This window comes from Neoarius graeffei, chromosome 25 (assembly GCF_027579695.1).
Source record: "Neoarius graeffei isolate fNeoGra1 chromosome 25, fNeoGra1.pri, whole genome shotgun sequence".
Classification (NCBI taxonomy): Eukaryota; Metazoa; Chordata; class Actinopteri; order Siluriformes; family Ariidae; genus Neoarius; species Neoarius graeffei.
Genome location: NC_083593.1, coordinates 22121152 through 22141903, shown reverse-complemented (window position 1 = coordinate 22141903; position 20752 = coordinate 22121152). Strand labels below are relative to the sequence as shown.

Below are 20752 nucleotides of genomic sequence, written 5' to 3'. Positions count from 1 at the left end.
TTGGCATTCCACAGGCTAATGGAAACCATGAAGAAGCCACAAGGAAGTCAACCACAGCCAAATACCTCCAGAGAGTAAGGCAGGTCCTGAAAAGTCAGCTGAATGGTAAGAACAAGGTCCGAGCCATCAACATGTACGCACTACCAGTCATCAGAGACCCCGCTGGTATCATAAACTGGCCAAAGGAGGAGATAGAAGCCACAGATATCAAGACTAGAAAGCTCCTCACCATGCATGGAGGGTTCCACCCCAAGTCCAGCACCCTGAGACTATACACTAAGCGGAAAGAGGGAGGCCGAGGGCTAGTGAGCATCAAGACCATGGTCCAGGATGAAACATCGAAAATCCGAGAATACATCAGAAAGATGGCCCCAAAGGATGAACTGCTAAGTGAATGTCTCAGGCAGCAGAACCCTGATGAGAGTGCAGAGGAGGAGGAGGAACAGATAACCTGGAGAGACAAACCCCTACATGGCATGTACCACCATCAGATAGAGTGAGTGGCTGATATCAAGAAATCCTACCAGTGGCTGGATAATGCAGGACTGACGGACAGCACAGAGGCACTAATCATGGCAGCACAAGAACAGGCCATAAGCACAAGAGCCATAGAGGCCAGGATCTACCAGAGTAGATCAGACCCAAGATGCAGACTGTGCAAAGAAGCCCCTGAAACAGTCCAGCACATAGTAGCAGGGTGTAAGATGCTAGCTGGATCAGCGTACATGGAGAGGCACAACCAAGTGGCTGGGATAGTATACAGGAACATCTGCAACCAGTATGGAATAGAAGTACCCAAGTCCCAATGGGCCATACCACAGAAGGTGGCTGAGAACAACAGGGCCAAGGTTCTGTGGGACTTCAGCTTCCAGACTGACAAACAGATCCTGGCTAACCAACCGGACATAGTGGTGGTGGACAAAGAGCAGAAGAGGGTGGTGGTGATAGATGTGACGCCAACATCAGGAAGAAGGAACATGAGAAACTTGAGAAGTATCAAGGGTTGAAAGAGCAGCTGGAACGGATGTGGAAGGTCAAGGGTTGCGTGGTCCCCGTGGTAGTGGGGGCACTTGGGGCAGTAACCCCCAAACTGGGAGAGTGGCTCCAGCAAATCCCAGGAACAACATCTGAAGCCTCAGTCCAGAAGAGCGCAGTCCTAGGAACATCGAAGATACTGCGCAGAACCCTCAAACTCCCAGGCCTCTGGTAGAGGACCTGAGCTTGAGGATGACATGGAGATATATATATATATATATATATATATATATATATATATATATATATATATATATATACACACACACACAGTGGTGCTTGAAAGTTTGTGAACCCTTTAGAATTTTCTATATTTCTGCATAAATATGACCTAAAACATCATCAGATTTTCACACAAGTCCTCAAAATAGATAAAGGGAACCCAGTTAAACAAATGAGACAAAAAAATATTATATTTGGCAATTTATTGATTGAGGAAAATGATCCAATATTACATATCTGTGAGTGGCAAAAGTATGTGAACCTTTGCTTTCAGTATCTGGTATGACCCCCTTGTGCAGCAATAACTGCAGCTAAACATTTCCCGTAACTGTTGATCAGTCTTGCAAACCGGCTTGGAGGAATTTTAGCCCATTCCTCCGTACAGAACAGCTTCAACTCTGGGATGTTGGTGGGTTTCCTCACATGAACTGGTTGCTTCAGGTCCTTCCACAACATTTCGATTGGATTATGGTCAGGACTTTGACTTGGCCATTCCAAAACATTAACTTTTATTCTTTAACCATTCTTTGGTAGAATGACTTGTTTCCTTAGGGTCGTTGTCTTGCTGCATGACCCACCTTCTCTTGAGATTCAGTTCATGGACAGATGTCCTGACATTTTCCTTTGGAATTTGCTGGTATAATTCAGAATTCATTGTTCCATCAATGATGGCAAGCTGTCCTGGCCCAGATGCAGCAAAACAAGCCCAAACCATGATACTACCACCACCATGTTTCACAGATGGGATAAGGTTCTTATGCTGGAATGTAGTGTTTTCCTTTCTCCAAACAGAATGCTTCTCCTTTAAACCATAAAGTTGTATTTTTGTCTCATCCGTCCGCAAAACATTTTTCCAATAGCCTTCTGGCTTGTCCACGTGATCTTTAGCAAACTGCAGACGAGCAGCAATGTTGTTTTTGGAGAGCAGTGGCTTCCTCCTTGCAACCCTGCCATGCACACCATTGTTGTTCAGTGTTCTCCTGATGGTGGACTCATGAACATTAACATTAGCCAATGTGAGAGAGGCCTTCAGTTGCTTAGAAGTTACCCTGGGGTCCTTTGTGACCTTGTCGACTATTACACACCTTGCTCTTGGAGTGATCTTTGTTGGTCGACCACTCCTGGGGAGGGTAACAATGGTCTTGAATTTCCTCCATTTGTACACAATCTGTCTGACTGTGGATTGTTGGAGTCCAAACTCTTTAGAGATGGTTTTGTAACCTTTTCCAGCCTGATGAGCATCAACAACGCTTTTTCTGAGGTCCTCAGAAATCTCCTTTGTTTGTGCCATGATACACTTCCACAAACATGTGTTGTGAAGACCAGATTTTGATAGATCCCTGTTCTTTAAATAAAACAGGGTGCCCACTCACACCTGATTGTTGTCCCATTGATTGAAAACACCTGACTCTAATTTCACCTTCAAATTAACTGCTAATCCTAGAGGTTCACATACTTTTGCCACTCAGATATGTAATATTGGATCATTTTCCTCAAGTAAATAAATGACCAATTATAATATTTTTGTCTCATTTGTTTAACCGGGTTCCCTTTATCTACTTTTAGGACTTGTGTGAAAATCTGATGATGTTTTAGGTCATATTTATGCAGAAATATAGAAAATTCTAAAGGGTTCACAAACTTAAGCACCACTGTGTGTGTATGAGTGTGTGTGTGTATATATGTATATGTGTGTGTGTGTGTGTGTGTGTGTATATATATATATGTGTGTGTATATATATATATATATATATATATATATATATATATATACACACACGTGTACATATATATATATATATATATATATATATATATATATATATATATATATATATATAATATACACACACACGTGTGTGTATATATATATAATAGATATAGATAGATATATATACACGTACGTATACGTGTGTGTGTGTGTATATATATATAATATAAGTGCTCAGCGTAAATGAGTGCACCCCCTTTGAAAAGTAACATTTTAAACAATATCTCAATGAACACAAACAATTTCCAAAATGTTGACAAGACAAAGTTTTATATAACATCTGTTTAACTTATAATGGGAAAGTAAGGGTAATAATATAACTTAGATTTCACATTTTTCAGTTTTACTCAAATTAGGGTGGTGCAAAAATGAGTACACCCCACAACAAAAACTACTGTATCTCGTACTTTGTGTGGCCTCCATGATTTTTAATGACAGCACCAAGTCTTCTAGGCATGGAATGAACAAGTTGGCTACATTTTGCAACATCAATCTTTTTCCATTCTTCAACAATGACCTCTTTTAGTGACTGGATGCTGGATGGAGAGTGATGCTCAACTTGTCTCTTCAGAATTCCCCGTAGGTGTTCGATTGGGTTCAGATCAGGAGACATACTCGGCCACTGAATCACCTTCACCCTGTTCTTCAGAAATCCAACGGTGGCCTTAGATGTGTGTTTAGTCATGTTGGAAAAGTGCACGATGACCAAGGGCACGGAGTGATGGTAGCATCTTCTCTTTCAGTATAGAGCAATACATCTGTGAATTCATGATGCCATCAATGAAATGCAGCTCCCCGACACCAGCAGCACTCATGCAGCCCCACATAAGGACACTGCCACCACCATGTTTCACTGTAGGCACCATGCATTTTTGTTTGTACTCCTCACCTTTGTGACGCCATACAGTTTTGAAGCCATCTGTTCCAAAAACATTTATCTTGGTCTCATCGCTCCAGAGTATAGAGTCCCAGTAGTCTTCATCTTTGTCAGCACGGGCCCTGGCAAACTCTAGGCAGGCTTTTTTGTGCCTGGGCTTTAGGAGAGGCTTCTTTCGTGGACGGCATCCATGCATGCCATTCCTCTGCAGTGTACGCCTTATTGTGTCACGGGAAATAGTCACCCCAGTTTGGCTTTCTACTTCTTTAGATAACTGCAGTGAACTTGCATGCCGATTTTCTTCAACGCTTCTCATCAGAAGACGCTCCTGTCGAGGTGTTAACTAACGTGGACGACCTGGATGTCTCTGTGAGACGGCTGCAGTTCCATCTTTCTTAAATTTTTGTACCACTTTTGCTACAGTATTCTGACTGATAAGTAAAGCTTTGCTGATCTTCTTGTAGCCTTCACCTTTGTGGTGTAAAGAAATTATTTTCTTTGGGGAATTCTGAAGAAACAAGTTGAGCATCACTCTCCATCCAGTCACTAAAAGAGGTCATTGTTGAAGAATGGAAAAAGATTGATGTTGCAAAATGTTGCCAACTTGTTCATTCCATGCCTAGAAGACTTGGTGCTGTCATTAAAAATCATGGAGGCCATACAAAGTACTAGATGTAGTAGTTTTTGTTGTGGAGTGTACTCATTTTTGCATCATCCTAATTTGAGTAAAACTGAAAAAAATGTGTAATCTAAGTTATACCTTACGGTACTTTCCCGTTATAAGTTAAACAGATGTTATATTAAACTTTGTCTTGTCAACATTTTGGAAATTGTTTGTGTTCATTGAGATATTGTTTAAAATGTTACTTTTCAAAGGGGGTGTACTCATTTACGCTGAGCACTGTATATTTTTTATTTCATGAAAATACAGTAACCTGTTGGAAATTTCTTTTAAAATGAAATGTATTTATAGAGCACTTATATGTAGCATTTACCTCGGGGTGGGTGGGGGGGGATAAATGTTAATAATAGTCTGTACAAGTAGGTTTTAAGATGCCATATGATGTCAACTACTCAATTGTTAATCGAAGGAAACAATCAACTAATTGATGATCAAAATAATAAGTGACAGCCATACTATTTAGCTGCTTAGTTGTGAATCACAAACCAAATGCGAATCACAATAAGATGCACTTAATATATTTACTCCATCACAGAGGAAACATTATGGTTGGATGTGCAAGTACAGATGGTTTTCATGTGATGGGTTTGGTTGTGTTCTTTAAGGTGGATGGTTTCTCAGCGTTGGTCCAGTCCTCAGTGTTGGGAAAGGGAGTTAAGCACAAACCTCCCCCGATCAAACTGCCCTCTGGTTCCTCAACCAGCTCCTCAGGTAAGCAGCTATTTATAGAGGACATGCAGTTAGATAGATCTTACCCTGTGTTTGGAGATAACTGTGTTGAACAAATACAAGAGTCCAGTGTGTTCTTTTTTTGTGTAGACTATTAATATATTGAGAATCAGATTTGACAGGAACTCGACCTGAATTTCATGTTTATTTTTAAGAAAACAACATGCAGGCTGAAGTTTTTCTTTACAAGTCTTGGATATTTCAATATGTTGGCTCTGAATTCACCAGTTTCAAATTCCGACCTTAACAATTCAGGTTGAGAAAATTTTAAGTTGGGGAAAATTCAGTACCATATATTTAGGTGGTCATACAAAACATTTCAATTGTGTTAAAAAAAAAATACTGTGGAAATTGAAGAAAAGCATACAAGCAAAAAGCTCTGGATCTAATCGTGCCAGCTAAATCTGAACACATATCTCTGAGGTTTAAACATTCCTGTCATCATGAAATATGGTGTCCACCAAAATAAATAAATAAATAATATATAAAGTGTGTGTGTGGGGGGGTGGATGCTCTTCATCAACTTTGAAAAATGTGGGCATTGTGTTTTTGTTGGTAACATGTAACATAACATTCATTTATTTGTTTTATTAGCCATGGGGGGCTGGTAAGGGGGTACCAGCTCTGCCGTAGGTGTTATCTGGAGACCTGACAGACAATACTAGAAGTCAATGGGTAATTTTCTGCAACAATGGGCTTCAAAATTCCCATTCGGGGATCCTGCGGAGTGCGTTGTGCGCACGCTTGGAACCCAGTCGTTATGGGAAACACTTGATGCTGATTTGAGCGCAATCAGCACATGCTGTAAGGACACTTTTCACAGAGACTTTGTGAAATATACCGTCAGGTATATGGCACTAGGCAGCTGTAAGTGCAGGAAGAGTGTTTATTAGCAGGCGTGATATTTACAAAAACAAAACTGAAAGCAGAGTCCTAAACATGGCGAGAAACAAACGTGATGATGATGATGATACTTCACAAAGCCTCTGTGTCCTTACGTGCATGTGCCGATTGCTCTCAAATCAGTATCAGGTGTTTCCCATAATGACTGGCTCCCAGGCACGCACACAATGCGCTCCGAAGGATCCCTGAATGTAAATGCACTTTAAGTCTCGGTGAAGTTTAGGCTGTGCCACTCATGTTCATGTCACTGGATAAGAATGAGCACCTTGTTCCAGTTCTGAAATTATTTTTTTAATTCTTACCTTCGTTGAAATGAAGTGAGCATACTATCGGATTTTTGACCTCTCGGTTCGACACAGAGTCCCGCTGAATGTTTTTTTCCTTTTTGTGTTTAGAAATCTCTCTAGTTTTTCCCCCCAATGATGAGTTCCTTTTGGTAAATAAAAAAATCTGATGTCTTTGTTTTGTTCAAAACTATTTGCACATCCAAAACCGCAGCAAAACCTACCCATACTGATCAATTACAACTAACTCATCTGAATGAAGCACTACAAGCATGCCCCTGTCATGGCGGCGTGGTTACCATTGCTATGGGATCAGGTGATGGTGCAAAGCCTCTACTGGAAAAAATTATGATGAAACAAAAGCGAGCAATTTTAATTTATAATTTTGCAATCATGATTGTGCATGTGGTAGCATGACTGTGATGATTATTTTGTAGGGCTGTTTGAACTGTGTTCTGCATCTCTTTCCAGCCTGGTTAGCAGGTTAGCATCAGTACATTGGACCGCCTTGTTCATCTAAACTACGTCAAGATAGGTTTTGAGGACTTCCCATTTGAGGAAGCTGCAGAACTTTTTATGCAACCTCATCTGAGGCGTGTGTGAAATCTCTAATGCTTATTTACCTTTAGGCACATGTGCTATAAAATAAAGAATTTTCTTGAAATGATTTAAGTCGACTGATTCCTTTTTCAGAAATTCACTACTTAAAACATTATTTTAAGAGCTTCTCCCAGCTGCTTTTTCATGCTAAGATTGTACCAGAGGGCCCCAAATTTGCTTCAACATTTCAAATTTTCCCGGAGGAGCGCCCCTGCTGACACCCTTCTCTCAATTTCTCAATAATACCCTGGCTCTGTCTGTGAGGGAAAACATGGCATTGCATGCACGTCATTTAATTCAGCTTCAGGTTCTGATGCATGTGATTTCACTCTATATTTGTGGGATTTCCCTGTCCACACATTTCTTTAGGTAATCCTTACAGTACACAAGCACCCAGTGGCCATCTGAAGTGTCCAACCCCTCCCCCCAATAAGAGTCAATCTCTGTCTCGGAAGCACTCCATCGAGCTGGGCCAGATGGGCCTGCTGTCTCCCGCTGCCCTCTCTCCCATGCAAAGTGAGTCTACATTCCACATACTCCGCTGTCTCTCACTCTTACCACAGTTTATAACTGACCTGAAAAACTAAAGGCCTTAGAGTATCGCAGCTAGTAGAGTGTAATCTAACTAGTAGATTCAAGATTTTTTTTTTCTTGATTTTAGTGGTAACTGCACGCAAAAATAACTTTTATTTTTGTTAGGTTTTCATCTGTCTATACTGAAGGAGGTTGAATTGACAGTATGATCTAGAAATAATGTGGATAATGTAGAAATCATAAAATAGGAATCTGTAGCAAGGTTTGCATGAAAAAAAACAGAGTGCCTCAGGCTTTTGCATAGTCCTGTATGTTAAACAACTTGGGAACATATCTTTTATTTGAACCCACCCATTTTTCAAGTAATCAAACAATTTTGGAACGTGTGATTGAGATGTTTATTGTTGCCCTTGTGTGAACAAAAGAATTAGCCTTACCATTCCAATACTTTTGGAGAGGACTGTGCATATATGCTTTTAATTTGATGGTTCCTTATTTGTTCTCAGGATCTGGAACACCCAAGCCATCTACACCCACGCCAACCAACACCCCATGCACAACACCTCACCCAGTAGACATTCAGGGTGCCACGCCCTCAGTGACACCCACCCCCCAGGACCCAGCTATGCCCCAGCAGCAGACACTGCTCACCCCCTTTTCCCAGCAACAAATGGCGCTGCCTGTCATGACCATCCCTCTACCCACCTCCATCAGCACTGGCACTACTTCCTCGCAGGTCATGACTAACCCTACTGGCCTCAACTTCATCAACGTGGTTGGCTGGTATGACCTTCTGACCACTTTGTCACATACTCACTCTCTCCATCTGTCTTTTTTTTCCTTTCTCTGTTAAAAGTGAGAATGGAATATACATTTTGTTCTTTTCTTATATTTCTTCACCTAGTCATTTAATTTTTTCATTGTTGATTTATTTACAACAGGAGCTACTTTGAAGGCAACACCTTATTTACTGTGGCGCATAATATGTGCTACATTTAATAAATCGTTCAATGCATTACATTACCTTAAAATATACATTATATGTTAGATTTTTTTTTTAAATTTGTGTGTTTGTATGTATGACACAGCAGTCCTCAGACTCTAATGGCTGGCTCGAATCCCATGCTGAGTTGTAGTCCTGGAATAAACTTGAGTGGAATTTTGCCTTCAGGAGGTCTGATGCCCAGTGCACTTCCTACCATGCAGCCTGCACCTTCTGCAGGTATTCACGTCCTCACTCTTTTACATTTATGCTACAATATCTGCTTTATTTGTGGTTTGATTAGTACACAATCTATGTGCACACAGTTTTTGTTGTTATCCCCTGCCCAAACGAAGTTTGGTGTCCGTCCGTCCGATCACGTTTTCATTTCCGGGCCATACCTTTTAAAATGACTGAAGATACCTTCATGAAACTTTGTATACATATCAAGCAATATGTGAACTGGTGCCTTTTGCTATTTTGGATTTTTTTTTTTTCAAATTTTTACGTAGAAAATAGATTTTGACTTAGTTTCTAATGCCGCTTTTCCACTACCAACGCGGCTGAGTTGGGCTGAGTGGGGCTGTTGGAGTTGCATTTCGACTACAACCGCGCTGAACCGTGCTGGCTGGAAGTGGGTGGACACATTGGGTGGAGTTAGCGAAAGTGGGTGGACGTCACGTGATGTCGTTAGGCGGCGCAAACAGTGACATCAGTGATCTTTTAAGCGGTAGTCTCACGACCCGGATAGTAAACAATAAACATGGAGGACATGGAGTCGTTAGTGTTGCTGGTCTTGGTGCTGTGGCTTGTTGTCACCGACAACGCCAACAGATACTGGCAAGAGCGTATAGATGAGGCGAGGCGCATAAGGCTTCAGAAATTCTCGTAATTCGTAATTATTATTCTTCCGGGTTTACGGTGTTTACAGATCCCAGCGTGCTCGCGGGGCGTGTGTGGGCATGTGAGGACACTCCTCCTCACCAATCAGTGCACAAGGGAGTGTCTCCTCATGCCCCTAGCCCCACTCGGCTTGGTTTGGCTCGCTTCAGCCCCACTCCAAAACCGTGCGAGTTTTGGGTGCTAAGCAGGGCTGAAGCGAGCTGAGTCATGCTGCTCTGAGGTAGTCGAAACGCAAGCCGTGTCGGGCTGAAGCGAGCTGAAAAAGGGTAGTGGAAAAGGGCCATAAGAGCAACGTTTGTTTCCGGAGCATATATCTAAAATTATTCATGATATGGATTTGAAACTTGGTATACATGTTAACAAGGTGATGTAGATGTGCCTTTTAGAAACGGGTTCCGTTTGTCCGGCCGGCTGTCCGTCTGGTCACGTGTTCGTTTCTGGGCCATATCTTTTAAAACTACTGAAGATACCTTCATGAAACTTTTTATACATATCAAGCAACATGTGAACTGGTGCCTTTTGCTATTTTGGATTTTTGTAAAAAAAAAAAAAAATCAAATTTTTACATAAATAGATTTTGACTTAGTTTCTAAGAGCAATGTTTGTTTCCAGAGCGTATATCCAAAACTATTCATGATATGGATTTGAAACTAGGTATACATGCTAACAAGGTGATGTAGATGTGTCTTTTCATACTAAGAAATTTGAGAAATTTAAATTTTTCATGTTTCCATGTAAACAATTTCAGACTTAGTCTCTCAGGTTAGTCTTAGGGGGTAGGTTTTGTTTTGGGAGCAGAACTTGAAAACTGCGAGTGGTATGGTCTTGGAAGTTGGTATATGTGTTGATTTAAGTAATGTATGTGCCTTTTGAGACTAAGAAATGTGAGAGATTTTTATTTTTAGCTCATCTGGACCAAAGGTCCAGTGGGCTTACGCCATGGACTGCTGAGGTCAGTGGAAAGAGGTAGGGTTGGTTTCCTGCAGCAGAACTTGAAAACTCTGACAAATAATATCTTGGTATATAGGGCGAAGGATATAAATGACTGTCCTTCTTGTTTATGTTAATTAATAAATTAATTTAATTTTATTTTTTAAAATTTGTTTTCTGTGCTCTTGTCCTGCAGGTGCACCTTTTGGTCTGAACAACACGCAAAGCTTGAGGCCGCTCAACCTTCTTCAGGTGAGGCTGCTGGGGTCAAAATATGCCGATTTTAATTTCTATTCTTCCTGGAAAACATGATGAAGGCAACTACAGTACCGGACAAAAGTTTGGACACAACCTAATTAAATGTGTTTTCTTTATTTTTATTAATTAAAAGACACTTCACACTATGTAATGATGGATTGTCGTTTCTCTTTACTCACTTGAACAGTTCTTGCCAGTTCTTGACATAATATGGACTACTACAGTTGTAGAATAGGGCTATTTACTGTATTTTTATTATCTACTATTTACTGTTTGATCTCAAACGCATTAAAGGAGATACACAGAACCTTTATTTTTAAATACATTTCTGGGTGGATGGTATCTACATCCCTGACTCTTGTATGCTGCATAAATGGGAATTTAAAAAATATATATTTTTGAGAGTTAAAATTCACCGCAAAGTTGGCATTTGAACTTCCCCGCTGAGTCAGCCAGCCCTGCGTGCGTGACGTCACAGCGATAACTGGTTTTAAGGCCGAGGCCTTTGACAGCTATAGACCAAAGCCAGACTCGGCAGGCGAGAGTGGTTGCAATGGCCTCTTCATTCGGATTTACTGGAGATTCTTCGGATTCCTCAGATAGTAATACACCTGACTGTGATAGTCCTGAAATTTGAGTGTGTGTACATGCTACTGCTATACACGTAGAACTGTATCAGTTCGAACCATCAAAAAGTGAATCTGATAGTAACACGTCGGCCACGGAGGCCCCCACCTTACGAAATAAAGCCAGAGAACAAAGCCGTCTAGAGAATTGGATGGAATTGAACTGACAGTCTCATGTGACTCTCATTAAAACAGGATAGGTGTTATAACTTATGCAACATACATGTACATGCATGCATTTTCACTGATAAACTGTAAAAGGCTAATTAAATAATCAGATGAACTGAGACAATCACATTCTGAAGCAAATTAAATAATCTTATACCGGTACCTTAAATACACAATACAAGTTACATGTATTAATCTAAATGCAGGTAAACAATGTGTTGCTTTGCTTTTTTTTTTTATCCAAATGAGAGTTGGAACTTACCCGTCTGTGTTCTCGCTTCTTGAAGGCCGATCTTGTGGCTGATTCTTTTGAAACAATCTGACTTTCAGTTGTTCGTTCAGTTCTCCGTTCATTCACTTCTTCCATGTAAGGGCGAGATGACAGCAATATCCAGTTTAGAAATCAGACGGCTGCTCCACTCTTTCTCTCCATACTGTGTATTCTGCCATTACTGCTCGGCTCAGGCAATTACTAAAACCCGGGGCGGAGCAGGATGTCACCGGTTTTAGCAACAACTGCGGGGAGGTCACTGTCCAAGCAATATGTCCTGTCCCGGGTTTTAGCAACAACCCTTGGCTCAGGCTCCAGGAGAACTGGTGCAACTGAACTCACTTTTAAAAAATAAATACTTTCCTTTTCGTTTTTTTTTAATTTTTTTTAATTGTTGATACTGCACCCTCTTTCAATACGGGCTTATAGCCAACGCTCCTCAACAGATCAGAGGTCTTGTACGAGTCTTCAGTAAAATGTGCAGAGGAGAGACCACTTCATAGGTGCCCAATGTGTCCGTGAACTTCTCGCAAAATGCGTCCAAATCTTTGCAGTTTGAACATCCTTGGACCATGAATGCAATATAAATCCACCTTCTGTCGTGTTGCTGCACCCACCAGCAACACATCTACATGGCATGGTGATAAATTAGCTCAAAATGGAGGATCGGAGTTGCAGTCAGTTCTGTGTTTTAGTATAGCGGAAATGGCGATGAGACCGATAGACTTCCTGTTGTGACGTTACGGACGTCAAGGTCATTCACTCAGACCGCTACCTATATAAGTCACTTTAATCGTAAAAATTACGATATTAGATTTATTGTTAATGCTTAAAACTATTCCTGTGCCATTCTTGAGGTCTCAAGGCATTTATAAACGAAAGTGAGGCCATGGCTCTGTGTATATGCTTTTAAATACACAATACAAGTTACATGTATTAATCTAAATGCAGGTAAACAACGAGTAGTGTTATGTAACCAAATGAGAGTCGCATCTTACCCATCCGTGTTTTCACTTCTTGAAGGCCGAGCTTGTGGCTGATTTTGTTTTGAAACAATCTGACTTTCAGTTCTTTGTTCATTTGCTTCTTCTATGTAAGGGCGAGATATTGCTGCTGAGGCAAGCATATCGAGCGGAGAGGGGGGGGAAAACATATCCAGCGGAGAAATCTGCCGACTGGTCCACTCATTCTCCATTTTCTCCATACTGAGTACTCTGCCATTACTGCCCAGTTCACATTCCAGGAGAACTGGTGCAACTGAACTTGCTTTCCTTTTCTTGTAGTTTTCTTTTCCTTTAATTGTTGGTACTGCACCCTCTTTCAATACGGGCTTATAGCCAACGCTCCTCAATAGATCAGAGGTTTCGTATGAGTCATCAGTAAAATGTGCCCGTGAAGTTCTCACAAAACGCGTCCAAATCTTTGCAGTTTGATCATTCTTGGGCCATGAAGGCAACATAAATCCACCTTCTGTCATGTTGCTGCACCCACCAGCAACACATCTACGTGGCATGGTGATAAATTAGCTGAAAATGGAAGATCGAAGTTGCAGTTAGCTCTGTTTTAGTATAGCAGAAATGGCGATGAGACCGATAGACTTCCTGCTGTGATGTCAAGGTCATTCACTCAGACCGCTACCTATATGAATAATTTTAATCGTAAAAATTACTATATTAGATTTATTCTTAACGCTTAAAACTATTCCTATGCCATTCTTGAGGTCTCAAGGCATTTATAAACAAAAAGTGAGGCTATGGTTCTGCGTATCTCCTTTAAGTCGTCAAGAAATTCCACTAATTATCTTTTGACGAGGCATAGCTGTTAATTGAAAAGCATTCCAGGTGACTACCTCATGAAGCTGGTTAAGATAATGCCAGTAGTGTGCAAAGTGTCCTGAAGGTAAACGGTGGCTACTTTGAAGAATCTAAAATGTGAAACGTTTTCTGTTAAGCCCATAATTCCATATATGTTCCATATGTTATTTCACTGTTTCGATGTCTTCACTGTTGTTCTACAGTGTAGAAAATAATGAAAATATAGAAAAAACTATGAATGAGCAGGGTGTACAAACTTTTGACTGGTATTGTGTAACAGAAATAAAATAATATTACCATGAAAAATGTCTATGGATTCATCTGATATTCTTCCTCCATCTCTTCTCTCTGGCTCAGATCCCTGCTACACCATTGATTTTTAACCCTTTACAGCAACAGCAGATCTCTCAGTTCTCTCCCCAACAGCAGAGCAGTCAGTCTGCTACTTCCAGTCCCCAGCAGCAGAATGATTCGGTGAGTTGGACACGAGTCTAACCTAATACACGCACACAGGAGCAACAACCTCGTTTCAAAAAAGTTGGGACACTGTGTAAAATATAAATTAAAACGCAATGTGATGATTTGCAAATCATGGAAACTGTATATTTAATTGAAAATGGTACAAAGACAACATACCAGATGTTGAAACTGAGAAATTTTGTTTTTTGAAAAATAGATGCTCATTTTTGACTTATTGCCAGCAACAAATTTCAAAGAAGTTGGGACGGGGCAACAAAAGACTGGAAACGTTAATGCTTAAAAAAAAAAACCTGGTGGAACATCTCACAACTAATTAGGTTAATTGGTTGTGTGATATCGGTAACATGATTGTGTATAGAAAGAGCATCTCAGAGAGGCTGAGCCTTTCAGACATAAAGATGTTGAGGGGTTCACCACTCTGTAAAAGACTGCATAGGAAAATAGTGCAACAATTTAAGAATGATGTTCCTCAATGTAAAATTGCAAAGAATTTGGGGATCATCACATATGCTGTACATATCATTAAAAGTTTCAGAGAATCCGGAGAAATCTCTGTACGCAAGGGAAAAGGCTGAAAACCAATACTGGATGCTCCGTGATCTTCGGACCCTCAGGTGATACTACATTGAAAACAAACATGATTCTGTCATGGAAATCGCTGCATGGGCTCAGGAACACTTCCAAAAATCATTGTCTGTATACACAGTTCGTCACTGCATCCACAAACGCAATTTAAAACCATATATAAACAATATCAAGAAACACTGCTGCTTTATCTGGGCCTGAGCTCATTTATGATGGACTGAGGCAAAGTGGAAAACTGTCCTGTGGTCTAACAAATTTTAAATTTTGTAATTATTTTTGGAAATTGTGGACACATCGTCTGGGCTGAAGAGGAGAGGAACCATCCAGCATGTCATCAGTGCAAGCACCTGTGATGGTATTGGGGAGATGGGCATGAATGCACATGGCATGGGTAGCTTACACATCTGGGAAAGCACCATTAATGCTGAACAATATATAAAGATGTTTAAGCAACATATGCTGCCATCCAGATTGTCTTTTTCAGGGAAGGCCTTGCTTATTTCAGCGCTAAACCACATTCTGCATGTATTACAACTGCATGGCACCTTAGTAAAAGAGTCTGGGTGCTAAACTGACCTGCCTGCAGTCTAGACCTGCCTTCCATTGAAAACATTTGGTGCATTATGAAGCGCAAAATAAGACAAAGTAGACCCTGAGCTGTTGAGCAACTGAAATTGTATATCAGGTAAGAACGGGGCAACATTTCACTTTCAAAACTACAGCAGTTGGTCTCTTCAGTGTCCAAATGTTTAGAGTGTTGTTAAAAGAAGAGGTGATGTAACACAGTGGCAAACATGCCCCTGTCCCAATTTTTTTTTTGAAATGGGTTACTGGCCTCAAATTCAGAGTAAGCATATATTTTTCAAGCAACAAAATTTCTCAGTTTCAACATTTGATATGTTGTCTCTGTACTATTTTCAATGACACATAGGGTTTCCTTGATTTTGTAAATCATCGCATTCTGGGTTTTGTTTGTTTGTTTTTAAACTTATGTTTTACACTGTGTCCCAACTGTTTTGGAAAAGGGTTTTATAAGCTGGAAGGAAAAGCATAGACATTTACTGAACGATATTTCATTGCCAGTACATGTCCATTTTATGTAATTCTTGCATTTCTAATTTGTATAGCCATAAGATATTTATAATTATGTCCTACTGATATGCGTGAAGCAGCTCAGCAATGATAGTGCATCAGCAATGATCTTTTCCATCCAGTTTGATCCAAGATTATGTCAATCTAAACCAAAGTTTTTATAATTCTGTTACATGTCTTCCTGACTTACATCTTGTGGATGTCCATTCATCACCCCAATTCAGCCGAATGCAACTGACTGGATAATTTTCTCCATAACAAATTTAAACAACTCCGTTGTGGTGACTAATTGTAATGCAAGCACCTGACACATCGTTAGACACGAAACTGAATCAATAGATTTGTTCAGTGAAACTCAATAAACTTGGTGTGCCTAATTCATTGCTACACTGTGTGGCCAAATTATGCTGCCATCTGACCATCACACCCACAAATGGGTCTTCCCCAAACTGTTGCCACAGTTGGAAGTGCACAATTGTCGAAAATGGGTTTGTATACCATAGAATTACAATTTACCTTCACTGGAACTAAAGTACCCAAACCTGTTCCAGCATGACAGTTCTCCTGTGCACAAAGCGTGAGGTCCATGAACACATGGTTTGCCAAGGCTAGAGTAAAAGAACTCAAATGCCCTGCACAAAACCCTGACCTCAGCCATACTGAACGCCTTCGGGATGAACTGGAACACTGACTGTGCCCAAACCCTTCCTCGCCCAACAGTGCCTGACCTCACTAATGTGCTTGTGGCTGAGGTCACAAGGTTTTTCCGTTTAGTGGAAGGCCTTTCCAGAAGAGTGGCAGTTATTTTAACAGGAAGGGGGGGCTTAGATTGGGATGTTCAAAAAACACACATGGGTGTGATGCTCAGGGGTCCACAGACTTTTGGCCCTGTAGTGCACAATCTCCTCCAAAGGTACTGGAACAGTAAAACGACTTCTTTTCTTTCTTCTGTACACTTAAGAGCTTTGGATTTGAGATCAAAAGATGAATGAGACAATGGATCACAATTTCAGCTTGAAAAATTTCCACCTGTGCCAATGGCTATGAAAATATAGAAATATTTGTGCTATATCCATATATGCCAATGTGGTGATCTTGTGCCATGTGTGTTCCACTTGAATTATGATCACAAAAATAGGGTCCTACTAAATGAGTGTATAAAGGCAAATATGGATGACAGTTCAGTACTGTGAAATCTTTGAACAGACTGAACAGGGACTGACCACCGAGCAAGGCCTTGCAGCACAACAGACTGCTGTCATCAACCTCGCCGGGGTAGGGGGATTCATGCCTTCACAGACAGGTGCGTATACACACAAAAATTGCATGCATTCACACCCAGATGTAGTGTTTCGTTTTTTCTCCTTCCTTATTGGTCTCTGTAACTGACTTATTTACATTGATAGATCTTTCTAACAGGCACTAACAAACAGTAGATGCACTAATAGTTTACTAATAATTTGTATCATATTCCACTGATCCATCAAGAACAAATGAATACAGTTATTTTTTAGCTTGATTTTTTTTTTCGGTCCAATGTTTAATTTATGTGAGGAGGATGCCAGTTCCCCCTTTCTCTGCTACATTCTACCTTTTGTTTTCTGTTATTTCCTTCCTTCTCTGTCCTTCATTCCTACCCTTTATCTCCACTTTTTCCTGTCCTCTTCCCCCTCCCCCTCCTCCTCTTCCTGGCATGGTAGTTCTGTCCCAGCTGGGTTGTGGTCTGGAGGGCTCTGGGTCCAGCCTGCCGTCCCCGAGGCTCCAGCAGCAGCACCAGCCACAGATCCAAGTAATGCAGCAACTTTGACATTATCCACTCATAGACATCTTAATATCAGACTGTCAGTGTTGAGACTTTCAAGCCTGGCCCTACTGGTGTTTATTTGACATTTTTGGAGGATATAAATCCTCAATAACAATAGTTAACTTGCAGCTTCATCTGGCAGAACCAAAACTTAATAGACTTTTACCCCCTTTAACAAACGCTCTTTCATTACTTTTTTTAACCTTCAACAATCTGGAGTCTTACCTAAAAAAGGGCATGAGTCTTGTATGCAAGATGTCTATGTATCCACTATTTAGAATGTCTGTCTTAAGCTGGACAGCTTGCAGCATCTGCTACTGTGATTCACAAAGATGCCTCTAACATCTCCATAGTTGCCCCCTTGGTTTACTGTTTAATATATACACTGTGACACTGGATTTTTCTTCCCAAGTTAGAGTTTTTGCTTGACTCTTGACCTTGCATGTTTTAATTCATTCATATAAAACTGCTTTCTAATACTGATACATTCAAGTAGTACATTTACATGCACACTAATATTCCACTATTATTGATATGGGTCATGTAAACGTGTATTCCGTTTGGATATTCCGAATTTGGCCTTGTACTTAGCATTTTCCAATTAAGACGTGGGATATGCTGGCATTATTTGGGTTTTAGGAGCATCATTTGGACAGGTATACAGTGCATTCGGAATACTCGTCTCACTTGGGGATTTTACAGCAGTTTGTCACACATGTCCTCTTCCCTGTTTGCAGTCAGCTCTGTGTGTTGTATACAAACCACCAGACATTTGGAGTATCCACAGCTGCATGTAAACGGGAATATTAGTGGAATATTAATTTTCATTAGACATGTAAATAGCTTAGTAGGAATACTGTCTTTCAGAGGGGGAAAACTAGAATATTTGGTGCATGTAAACATAGTGAAGCCCTTTTTTTCATAAAAGGTTTTCATTGGTTGCTAATTTAATGTATTAGTATGAAAAAGCAGTTATTGGTTTGAGACAGCTCATTATTGAGCTATCCCAAAGCCAGGTGCTAAAAGCCAAAAAGATAGCAACTTCCTGATGCCCATTCTAAGTAAAATTGCATTACACTATCATGTTATAAATGTTAAGGCAGTTAATCTGATCTTGCACACAGCTGCCTAAATATAGATTTGTGCTGCAGACCTGCCAACATTTACGCATTATGTGTAGGAGCTTCGCATTTTGATGTCAGATTATGCTGGTATGAGTCATCATTCTAAAATACGCAGACTTATTTTTCTCTAATAAAATGACAGATAAGCCAACCAAGACCTGAATCTGAAATAATTGACCATTGCAGAGTAGTTTTTGAACTCTCCAGTGTGATCTGACACTCACTGTATGCCCCTCCGCTCTCGCATCCTAGCAGTGAACTCAAGTTTCACGGTTGCATCAGCACTAGTGATCGAAAATTCGAATCTTTTTATTGAGACAGATCTTATAATCTCTTTCAGTAAAATAAATAAATCTTGTTTCAGGTCATTCGTTGAAATAATTAATTGAAACTAGTGTGGCATTTTAGCAGTAATCTGCATGATGACGGAAAGGGTGCGGTTCTCAGACACTAAGAGCAACATGGTTTGCTTCATTTAGTAAAGTTTAATACACATTCACTTTTCTTAAGCTCTTAACCAAGCTTCTGGACCATAGCCTCTTGAATTATGCAGTTGAAATGACTGATTAGTTCAATTGCACGTACAAGAGTGCTACACCATTCAATAAAGAATATTCTATTCATTGTATGACAGCTGTTCACTTTAGCCGACCTGGTCATTGAAAACCCGTAGTGTATGAACTCGTTCCAACAGAAAGGCAAATTAACCATCCATTCAGTAGCTACATTACACACAGCTAGCTAGCTATGGAAATGTTGTGGTTGACCAGCTTCTCTCTCCAGTAATAATAGCATTTGTCATTTTACTGCTGTAACCTTATGAATAATGGACAAGAGACTCCAACATGAGGACCCATAGTTATGAGTAGTGAATGCATCAGTCATCCCTACACTAAGAATATGCGGCGGTCATGTGACAAAAGAACAGAAGATTCGAACACGAAGACCCATTTGTGAACAAATACGAGTCTGAGTGGCATGTATGCATGGCTGAGGGGGAAAAATTAAATCCCTCACTGAGACGACTCGTTACTCCCAAGTCGTACAAAAGGTTGGTTCAAAATTAATGAATTGTTCATGAATGACGCATCAATAATCAGCAGTGGGCAGCTTCACTTTTCTCTCAAGTTAAATTGGGTAGTGTCAAGTTCATTACCTTTGAAATAAAATCTACCAGTCTATCTTTGATTTAGCTAACAGCAAACAAATACACTGCAACCCTGCTATAGACCCTTTTCAGTCACGTGACCTTTGTAAATGCGACCGCCATTTTGGATATGTAGTGGACTTTGGCTCGAATCGGTTTGAATGCGAGGAAGGCGACAAACATAAAAGAAAAAGGAGCGAGATGCAGAAAACTGTATTTACTAGTTTACTGTAATTATGATCTGGCAGCTATTTACACCGGATCCAGTGTAAATAGCTGCCGGAGCCAACGTCCGAGCTTGCCGGAGCGCGCTCCGGCCGGCCGCGAGCTAGCGCGCTCCGGCCGGCTGCGAGCTAGCGCGCTCCGGAACCTCGGACGTTGGTTCCGGCAGCTATTTACACTGGATCCGGTGTAAATAGCTGCCAGATCATAATTACAATAAACTAGAATGGAATGTTAACAGCAATGTAATGCCCTTTCTGGCTAATTTTATTCGTCTTACCTCCAACAAAGTGGTCACTACACAAGCGCTGGTATGCCGCTATCCATCTTCTCCGTCGGTCAGCATCTACCGGGATCCGATAAAATGATAACCCTTGCCTTGTTTGTTGATGGTTACTACATCCAGGTGCACAACAATATAGTGGCATGATGGAAGTCTTGCTGAAAATAAACACTTTCTTTGCTGCCGTTCCTCAATGTTGGCTGTGGTAAACTACTGGTAGTACATGTCCAAAATGGCGGCCGCGTTTGTCGTGACGTCACGTGAAAAGGGTCCATAATGAAGTCTTTTACTATGAACTTTCGCACATAACAAACTAAGTCCATGTCCCCTGCTTTTAATGACTGAGTCGGTCTTCAAAAAAAAAAATCACTGAGCCATGCTCTCCTCTTCCCACCAGAGACAAACAATAATTTAACAATACATGTT

The 20752-nt window shown here is 40.6% G+C and overlaps 1 protein-coding gene across 4 annotated transcripts in view; it reads left to right on the top strand.

Annotated features, from left to right (window-relative positions):
* Nucleotides 1–20752, top strand: part of supt20 (SPT20 homolog, SAGA complex component) — a 62934-nt gene that overhangs the window by 35321 nt on the left and 6861 nt on the right. For 2 of the 4 annotated variants that reach the window (XM_060909695.1, XM_060909698.1), the window contains 8 exons: nucleotides 5193–5298; nucleotides 7473–7619; nucleotides 8144–8420; nucleotides 8726–8859; nucleotides 10649–10704; nucleotides 13947–14063; nucleotides 16953–17049; nucleotides 17447–17535. In XM_060909695.1, the coding sequence (XP_060765678.1) occupies nucleotides 5193–5298; nucleotides 7473–7619; nucleotides 8144–8420; nucleotides 8726–8859; nucleotides 10649–10704; nucleotides 13947–14063; nucleotides 16953–17049; nucleotides 17447–17535 (1023 nt within the window). The remainder of the gene's footprint in view (nucleotides 1–5192; nucleotides 5299–7472; nucleotides 7620–8143; nucleotides 8421–8725; nucleotides 8860–10648; nucleotides 10705–13946; nucleotides 14064–16952; nucleotides 17050–17446; nucleotides 17536–20752) is intronic. The other 2 variants (XM_060909696.1, XM_060909697.1) reach the window with 2 other exon arrangements.